The sequence below is a fragment of the Crassostrea angulata genome, chromosome 3 (assembly GCF_025612915.1).
Source record: "Crassostrea angulata isolate pt1a10 chromosome 3, ASM2561291v2, whole genome shotgun sequence".
Classification (NCBI taxonomy): domain Eukaryota; kingdom Metazoa; phylum Mollusca; class Bivalvia; order Ostreida; family Ostreidae; genus Magallana; species Magallana angulata.
This window is the reverse complement of record NC_069113.1, coordinates 23,717,381-23,727,964: the sequence shown is the minus strand read 5'-3', so window position 1 is coordinate 23,727,964 and position 10,584 is coordinate 23,717,381. Positions and strand designations below refer to the sequence as shown.

The 10,584-nt window shown below is 33.5% G+C and overlaps 1 protein-coding gene across 1 annotated transcript; it reads right to left on the bottom strand.

Annotated features, from left to right (window-relative positions):
- Positions 1-1,848: 1,848 nt before the first annotated feature.
- LOC128179007 (E3 ubiquitin-protein ligase TRIM36-like) lies at positions 1,849-10,584 on the bottom strand. The gene is made up of 2 exons (XM_052846471.1): positions 10,487-10,584; positions 1,849-4,961 (listed from the first exon to the last, which is right to left on the bottom strand). The coding sequence occupies exon 2, from the start codon at positions 4,941-4,943 to the stop codon at positions 3,357-3,359; it is 1,587 nt and encodes a 528-aa protein (XP_052702431.1). The 5' UTR covers positions 4,944-4,961; positions 10,487-10,584; the 3' UTR covers positions 1,849-3,356.

Here is a 10,584-nt window from a genome sequence, read left to right as displayed (position 1 = left end):
ATATTGGGACCCCAGAAGGGGTTCAAAGTAAAAAAAAAAAATATAGGGAAATTTTTAAGAATCTTCTCTTAAAAAACTACAATACTATTTGTAATATTACAATGCAATCATCCTCAGATTATGTAATTGATCAAAATGTGACCCCAGGCCCAAGACCAATTCTGGGGTCTTTAGGAGAGGTTCGAAGTTTAATATAGAAATTATAGGGAAAATAATTAAAACTCACTTTCTCAGGAACTAGAATGCTTTTATTTGTAAGATTACTATGCATGTAATTGTTAAAGCCTTGAGCCAAAGGCAAATATAAGAATCACAGGAGGGGTTAAAAGTTATGAAAATTTACAGTGAAAAATAATCTTCATTTCAAGAATTACATTGCTACAATATGTGTGATTAATATTCAAGCATTCTCAAATAGTGTACATTCTAAATTGCTAAAACCAGATCGCTGGACCAATATTAGGGCCCCAAGAGGGGTTTAGAGTTTAACATCGAAATGTACATGTATACGGATTTAAAAAAAAATTATCTTCTTAAAAACTACAATGCTACAATCTGTGATATTTTTACGAAGCATCTTGTGATAATGTAGAATCTGAATTGTTACATCATGAAACCCAAACCAATTGGGGGGGGGGGGGGGGGCAAGAGGGCTTCAAAGTTCAACACAAAAAGATATTGTTAAAAATGTTTAAAAATCTTCTTTTAAAGAACTACAATGTTTTAATTTGTAAAATTGCTATGCAATCATCCTCAAATACTGTAGTTTTTAAATTGTTAGAACCGTGATCCCCAATACTGGTGGCCAAAGAGGGGTTCAAAGTTCAACATTTGAATATAACGAGAATGATTAATAAATTTTACTCAATAACTCCAGTGCTACAATATATGAGATTTCTATGCAAGCGTCCTCAAATAGTGTAGCTAAATCGTTCAAAGTGCATGTGACCCCAGACCAATACTGGGGCCTCTGAAATGGGTTAAAAGTTGAACAAAGAAATATACAATTATAGAGGAAATGTTTTAAAATCCTCTTTCTCAAGAAATAAAATGCTACTCTTTGCAACTTTACAGTATAAGCATTCTCATATCCTCATATCAAGCTTAATATCACAGTGACTCCTTTTTATGATTATTTAAAGTTCATTTAACAATTTTTTTTTATCTTTAATTAAAATACGTTGAGGCCTAGAATGATAAGATTAGTCAGTTGATGTATCTTAGATTTTAGGATATGGTGTCTAAAAAGTAAGTTTTTCTTTTTATGCATTGTTTAATGTATTGTCAAATATGATGAGAGTTTGACTATATTTTGAAGAGTTTCATATTTATACAATGATAAAAGTACTACTATAGGGCCTATATTTAGATGAGTGATGTGGTCCAAGGGCATCTTGTTTTCTAGGCATTTACAGCTTGGATAATACCATTACATGTATATTCGAAAAAAAAAAAACCATATTCTAACAGAGCCATTTTAACAAGAGCTTGGACTTTGGGTAGATGTGTCAAACAGCAATGTGACGTAGGCCTGTCTATTTCATTGCTAGTCACTCAGCCATTACTCTTTGAAATTAACAAGATTTGTCTGGCTTTTGAGCAAAGACTACGCAATCGGTGCATATTTCACTTGAAACCGCGTCATTTTCAACTTGTTTTGACCCAAGAAATAGATAGCTACGTCCAACGGAAAGTCCAAGGTCTTGTTAAAATGGTTCTAAATATCATAAAAATGTTAAAAACTTTATCAATGATATTTGTTTATTAAAGAAGTGGTTACCATCAATATTTATATGGGTTACAACACATGGGCGAATCGGCAGCAACAGTACAATTACGGACTAATAGACCTGAAACGATTTTCCAAAAAAGCTTTTTACTGCTTTAAGTAAAAAGTAATGTATTCAATTTCATAGTTTATAAATTTAATTTATTGAAATTGAATTTTGAAATAGAATGTTTTATCCCTTCTATCTGTAAACCTGACGTGTCTTATTCAAAATACTTTCTAAGAGGTTATATGAAGACATTAGATTTACCATCTTCATATTTGTTAACAATAACAGCTTTTTTAATCCTATGAGCATCATCGGAAACCCAAGGTTGATTACGCGTCGTTCCTGTCTCCATCACCCGTGGGTCCCTTCGACGCTCGTTATTTATAAATATAGTCCAATCTAAATAGTCGCTAAAGTATAATGACACTTATGTTTTTAAAGGCTAAATTACTGTAGCATTGCCATACATAGAAACATATATATAAGATATGATTACCAATTTTAATTTTTGTCCCCAAGCAAATAATTAAAAACTACAATATCCGATAATCGAGCACCTGTGCATATAATGTATACAAAATTACTCAAAATTTAATAAATATTTAAAAATATAAAAAAAAAAATACATCTACTCTTTACTAAGTATCTCTACAAAAGAGGGCAATATTTTCTCATTTGCAACTATCTGAAACAAAAATATCGCAGTTGAGTACGTTAAAAAATGGCCAAAACTCTCCTCATATACGATAGTATTTAATCACGTAAGTAGATAGGCGCTAATCATTTCAATTAGTATAACAATAAATGCTGATTTACATGTATAGTAGCAAGAAGACATTTTTGCTGACTCAGATTGGGTTATTGTAAGGAAAATTTGTATGTAGAAAATTAAAAAAAAAAAAAAGGTAACATAGATAAAGGAATATTGAATCACACAACATTTCAATTTAGAAGATATACCGCGTACAGACAGTAGGTACATTCTGACATCTTACAGCCAGCTGATTGTGGTTTAAATTATTTCAGCGCCACTTTAAAACATTAAACGATTTGTCTCTATTTGTTTGTAAGTATCCAATAACCATTTCCATTTTAACGAGGCTGGGGGGTGGCGGCCATTTTAAAGCGTTTTTATCTCTATACAAAAAAGATTTTTACTTTAATGTTCTATAACTCAATCAATGTACTGAAATTGTCTTTTGAAAGAAATTGATATGATGGTATTGAAGCATTATTTAAAAAGTCAATTGATGGTAAACCAAGGTTTACAAGATGCAAAAAAATTATTTTAGCTGTTTTTCTGCATTTTCTAACTTTTCAAAGGGAGGTAACTTGTAAAACTTCAAAAATTTTGTTCTAATATTTTTCTTTTATTTTTATTTTTTTAATTTCACCATCGAAATTTTTTTTAAATGCTCAATCTTTATTACACATGCATTTATTATTATTATAAAAATAATTTGGAAATAATCTTGTGGCTACTTTTTTTTTTGTTTTACATATTTGCATTTGTATGACATACATATTTTTGGTAAAATTGTGATATTTTTCTTTATAACAAATAAAGTTAAGTTTTTCTTATTGTGTTAATTTTTTGGCGATTCCGGTCAGACATTCTCCCACCATCATCTCACCGTCACCAAGGATACACACGGCGCGTGGACCTTTTATTCCTCCTTCAGGAATGATGTACCTCAGGAATCGTCCGGCTTTGTCCAGCATGTGAATCTTGTTACCGCCAAAATCTGTAACGACGACGTGACCGACAGAATCAGTGGCGACTGAACAGGCGAAAAATTCACTGTCCTTTCCTGAGTACGAGTACCGGAATATGCCCAATCTATCGACAGCAATGACTGCTTTTTTCTGAAAGTCAGTTACAATGATGTCCCCGTTAACATTCTCAGTGATGTAAAAAGCGTCTTTGTACAGAGGTTGACACTGCGAGTCGTACTGGATTTCCTGGAGCACGGTACCGGTACTGCTGTATCGGACGACTTTGGACTGATCGTCTTTAACGAGACAGACCAGTAGATCACCGGACGCCGCGCTTGTGACGCCGTATGGGACCCAGTTCCCGGTAGTGAACATCGTCACCACAGTGTCGTTGTCAGATATCATTCTCACGGCATTATTTGGCTTATCAGTGTACACTACTTGTTTGTTGTACATACATAAATACATGCCTGTGTTAGTAATGCTGACGGTGTGGTGGAGGTGTCCCTGGAGATCAAACAACTTCAGTTCTGTGCTCTCTCCTCCCATCCACACTTTGTTATCGACGGTAACGGCCATGTCATACAGACGATTTTTATTCTCTTCATTAGCAGGGAACCCAGTGTCTATAACAGAAGTGACTGTTGGTATCTCTGATATTATTCTACCTGATAACTCCTTTTCTTTTAATTGATTTTCCAAATATTCATCTATTTTATATTCGTATAATTTCGGAAACGAATACTGTGAGACGTCACTTAAACTTTCCTGTTTCTGAATCACTGGTACAAAACTCTGCATTTCTGTGACATTCTTTGATTTCTGTAATTTTACTGTTTTTCCGTTCATATCATCCACTCTTCTAATCGTTTCTTCAAACTTTCTCTTTTGTTTCTGTAGTACAGCCTCGTGTTCCTTTTGCATGTCATCCAGTTCCTGGTGAAGTTTCTTTACAGCCTCTTCAATCTGTTTGTGCCACTCTTCTCCCCGTGCTGTAACTTCATCTTTCCTAAGTTTGTAAATCGAGGATATCGAGGACAACAGTTTCGTTGTATGTTCCAAATTTCTCTCTAATTCATGTTTGAATGACTGAAGTCGATCATTTTCCGTAGCAATCACTTTCAAAAGTTCCTCAATTTTATCGGACAGCTCGGATATTTCGTGCGTTCTGTGTTTAATAGTAACGCAAAGCATGCATATTGGAGTTTCGCAAGTTTTGCAGTATGCGGAACAATCGTTTTGGGGATGGGAATCACAGTGGCATGTGTCGCCATCATCCTTACTGATGTAATCTACAATGTCATGGCCGTTTTCAGATTTCACGCGTAGATGTATAAGGACACAGGGGTCACAGAGATTGACCCCGCATCGTCTGCAGAAAAACGAGACTGGTTGCTGACACAGGTCACATTCCACCACATGCTGGGCTTCATCTCTAGATGTCATCATGAAAAGACTCTGTGGACCCTGTGAAAATTGTTTTTAGAAATATCAATAATATCATACATAGTTTAATTTTACAAATGAGTCATTACCTGGACTGATAATTAGATACATGACTTAAGGACTTTTATCAGCTATTGTTTAGAAATCCAAAGACCACTGCACATATATTTTTTTACTTGATCATACTAACCGCGTTGAAGAACATTCTCCGTACATAAAACCAGAAAAAAAAATATTAAATTACTAGAAGATACACATAACGAAAAAAAACTGAAGTTTCCGCAGTGCATCATCGTTTTATGATTTCCTTGCATCTCATAATATAAACAGAATATTTTTCATTATTTATTTGTTGTTGCTGATTTTCCTATCATTCAAAATTGTACTGTATTTATTTCGTTATACTACCCCGACAATTTAGAGTAAAATCAATCGAAGCGAGCTTCTTATCGCCATCTTGGACTAGGGTAAAGTGCGTTACTCTAGTCCGTTTCTACACGGTGTGGTTGAGGCTTCACACATTTTGGGTCCAACGAGAGAGAGAGAGAGAGAGAGAGAGAGAGAGAGACCCACAATTATATGCATTATCTTACAGCACCGTCATATGACATTTCTGTAGATTGATAATAAAAGCATAATGGTCTAGTAATTGTTAAATACTTAATAGCATTTAAGGTGGATGAAAATACGTTTAATATCATTTTCTTAATGAACAAATTCCAAAAAAGAGACAATTATTTATTTGATAATTATGCTTTTTTTCAAATATATTTTTGATAAATGGTTTTGGCTGCAACCAAGATCTCAATTAATGCATGGTATAAATCTTTAATAAAGCAAGGCAAGAAAGGCCGGAGTATTTTATATTTTGAAAGTGATTATGATATATGCAATTTATGGTGTGCGGGAGATAACTATTATTTATTAACGGTAACTACTTCGCCAGGATATACAATGCACCTGGCCTGCTTAATATGTCACAGTGTTTACAAATTATGTTTTTGTATTGATACTTTGTCATTCAAGGGTCCATGATTCCCTACATAATTATATTGAAAATTCTGTTTACGTGATCATATCTGAGAGATTATAATTTTATACATATACTTTACATAGAACACGCCAGATACCTTAACGGTGTCAGTGGAACAAAGGTTACAACTCAGATCTATACATGCGCAATCCGGCCCCTAGGTTATAAAACTTTTTTCATACTCGTACTCATACTCATACTCCGTACTCCGAGTATGTGCTCCACTGAGTACGACTTTAAAAACCGAGGTTATAAAAGTTTTGGAGTACGTTCTCCGCTGAGTACTATTTGGACTATGCTCCAAAAGCCGATCGACGAAATTTTACGTCTCTGAAGAAAGACAGAGAACGGTAATTCATGGAAATAGTCCTGGCATGTAGGCAAACTGTACATGTATTCAGATTCATTATTTATTAACAAAATGTAACACATTATTTACATGTACATATTACCTTCTCCATCTGCAAGCATGGAGATGTGTCTGCATCTATAACTTATGAATTTTTGAGCAACAGAGACGATAAATCCAGTGTAATTGGTAAAATTATCAACAAATTGTGTTTATGTCAAATCTCTCTCTCTCTCTCTCTCTCTCTCTCTCTCTCTCTCTCTCTCTCTCTCTCTCTCTCTCATGAGACTCAGATAGTGATTCATGCATGTGATGATTAAGTATAATTATGTTGTAAGGAACGATATGAATATAAAAGAAAGAAGTAAGAATTTACACGGATATGAAGAGAGTATTTCAACATAGAATTTAGTTCGATATATCTAAAGTTTTCCTGGCTTTTATACGATTTTGATATTTTACATGCCAGGAAAAGGTCAGAAACGACGCCAATATAAAACTGGAAAGTCACTGCCCCCAAGTGGATATCTCTTAAGATATTTAGTGAGCAGTTCCTGTATTAGGGAAAACAGGGAAGAGTTTAATTCAAAAATAGAAACATATACTTGGGAAAATCACAAAAATACTGAGAAATCCGTTTATTTTTACACTCATATAGTATACACTAAGGAAATTATATGGGTATTCCAATTTAATTGCAACATACTTAGTACTATATTTGCCTTTTAAAATTCTTGTGAGAAAAAAACATCTAATATCTTGAAGGGGTGGGGTGGGGGTGGGTGTTGGAATTGCATCAATGAACATATGCCAAAAGCCAAGGACACACGTAAAGTTTCTCATTTTAATATTTTTGGGAATGTGCACGAGAGTTTAAGAAAATTCACTAATTGAAATATTTTTGAAATTTTCAATTTGAGGACCACGTTAAACCGAAACAACGTGTTCAAGGAAACTGTGTACTAAAGTTGCTGTAACCCTTTTTGTGGGGTTTTATTTATGGTTCAAGTTTTTCTCACTTAGTCAAGGCTTGAAAATGTGTGTTTAGAATTTATATATACATACTGTGTCATTTTTAATCTTAAGTAACGTCCATTGATATTTTTGAGCAAGCCTTTTCCTATTCATCTTTAAAATTCGAAATACATGTGTTAATTTTGATGCATTTGACATAGATATTTGGTTACTTTAGATAAAAAAGGAATAGCTATATGAATTATCTAAATAGTTACTTGCTAATAAAATTAAACAATTTAAGAGATGAATATTCCCACAGCTAAGCTATATAGAGAAACATCTCTCACATGAAAATGCGAAGAAGCTATTTTAAGTAGTACATGTACATGTATTTTCAATCGATTGCATAGAATAACAATAATCCCCTTCAAATCTCTCTCTCTCTCTCTCTCTCTCTCTCTCTCTCTCTCTCTCTCTCTCTCTCATAAATTGTAGCTTTTATCTTGCGGGTTATGATTAATTTAAGTGTTATCTTTTTTTTCTTTTTCTTTTTCTTACATAAACAAGCTTTTAATTAACTGTAAATTACCCGAATTCTCAAGCAGAATATATATAAGAATAAAATTTGATGTCATAACACCAAATTTTATTTGTAGAAAGATACTAATATAATACTTAAGACTATGGGGTCACCGGGACCCACCATCCTTATATTCGAGGGTTTATAATCAAATGTTAAACCAAACAATGCATTTCACCTTACGTATACTTAGACATGTCTATGCTCTCGATGTTTTAATTCGAAATAAATAATAAAGATCGTAAGGTAGGTGATGTTCCATGGTAACATTTCTTTAATATTTGGAAAATAAAAATCAATTACTGGTAGATGGTTCGGAATGGATACTCTACCTTCCCGCAGTAAAATTAAAAAGAAGTTGCGGCCTATATTAGACAAAGAACACATCTAGATCTCTGCAGCTACATGTAGTATATGGTCACCTAGGAAGCCAAATATGTACGTCATAATTTTAAAAATATTGCCAATACAAAACTTAAAAATTCGAAATATTATCTTTATGTTTACATCTAACGCCCTTTAACCTGCGTTTTAATTACTTACTGCTGATTCTTGATTACTTTCTACATTTCCAAGTAAGATTGCTTTTTGTTAACTTTCAAAATAGGTTTTTATTATCGATATTTCGAGATAAAAAGAAATGAACCTTGTCCAAAATTACTCTAAATTTCACAGCGTTTTTGACACTACAGAGGAAAGGCGATTTATAAGCCAATATTTTCCACATGCAGACAGTAACTGTTTTATGAAAATAAAAAAACCCAACAACAATCGAATAGATAAACCATAGGAAGTAGGATTCGCCGCCCCCCCCCCCCCCACTCACACACACCAACACCAACTCCTCTTAAAGATATTTAGTTCCAGGGGTAGATCCAGAATGTGAAGTTAGAGGGGACGTCAGTATAAGACAGGGAGTCTGGAGAGGCCGCTTTGTGGCCTCCAGATGGTCCAGGGCTAAGTCCTGTTGGTGACCCAGGGGGCAAAGCCGGCCCCGGAAGCTCCAGGATTCTAGAGATTTTGTAGGGTAAAAAGGAAGTCTTTAAATAGACGTTTGAGATATTTCTTCTCGTGATTACCGGTATACTTAAAGTAATAAAATTATTTACAATTTTTAAAGGTTTGTAGATTTAAGACCTACAGTCATCAAATTCCTCTGTCTTGTAGAAATCCAAGAAACATATCCTTTTATTTTTTTTCTTTCGAATGACTGTAAATTAATCAGTTTAAAAACCAAGTTCAATGGGACAATGTAAATTAATGAAGTTTTAATAAAAGATACATGTAACTATATATACCAGCTTATATTATAATAACAATGGAAGAGTCGTTAAAACACTTGTTAGTATAACCAATTACTTAAAGGTGGGTGACTGGTCATATTTGAACCCAAGGACAGCGTAACCAAAATGTTTTTTCCTGGGTTTTTTTAGTTACATCATTGAACACACGCGTTTTCTTCATATTGCACCATTGAAACAGTCTAATGTAGAGAAATCCCCCAAGTTAAAAAAAAAAGATAATTAAGACTCGCAAGTTGTACATTTTCTTTGCCAGAAGGAGTATGATTTAACTTTATTTGGACAATTTTTTCAGGGCTGTGGACTCCGCCACTGATTTACCGCTTATTCTATAAAATGTTTCCCTTTCCAAGTTTTGTGGCATGCAACATAAATGATAATTGATTAATAAGTAAGTAATAGAAAACGTTAGACTTTTATGCATCCCCCATCCTTTGTAATGTTTAGAACTAACCTACATTTTCACTATAATCAAAAAATGGACCCATCAAGTACATCTGATTGAAATTGATTAATAACGATACATGTACATTGATTTCTTTGTTTTAAATGATGGGGTGTATGGGTCGTATTTGACAAAAAACAGAATTCTTAAAAAGTCGAGCTATTCAACGGTAGTATTTTGTACGTAGTTATACATGTATACGTACATTAATTAATGAAGCAAACTATCTAAAAGTTATTTTGATAATCTTGGTTGCAGTTCGCCCTTACTCTTAAATTCACCTCCTTTATATCTAGATATGTCATTAATAAAATGGTAAAAACTTTCCATTTTAATTCATATACATGTAAATATGATTAAATTAGAGCGTATAATACAGCAATGTTACAATATGAACAATATTATATGTTTGCACTGCATTTTATTTAGATTAAATGTCTTGAGTACGACTTTGAGAAAGCTTCAAAGCTTACTCAGAAAATCGCATTTTTGTACTCAGCCGGAGTACGAGTAGGAGTATGAAAAAGTTTTATAACCTCGATATCTTGAGTAGGAGTACGATTTGGAGCACGGAGTACGATTTGGAGTACGAGATCGTACTCAAGAAAGTTTTATAACCTCGGGGCCAGGTGAATTCACGTCATGCCATGTTACAAATTAAGTATTAATATCATTTCAGTCAATCTTTAACCATTTTTAAAAAGAGGCTTTTATTTTTCAAAACACCGTATTTATATGTAAATTAATTTTATTACATGTAAATTATATGATATCACACAAGATGTATGCCAGTGATATATGAGTCATTTTCATCGCAACTTTCATTTTACATGTCAGATTTTGTCTTAATACATGTACACCAGTCTAGGTTAAAGTATTACCTCACATAAGGAACATAACTTCCAAAGTAAAAGAAAATCCCTCTCGAACAAAATAAGAAACGGACTCAAAATCAACTTTCGGTTTATCAACGGTCCTG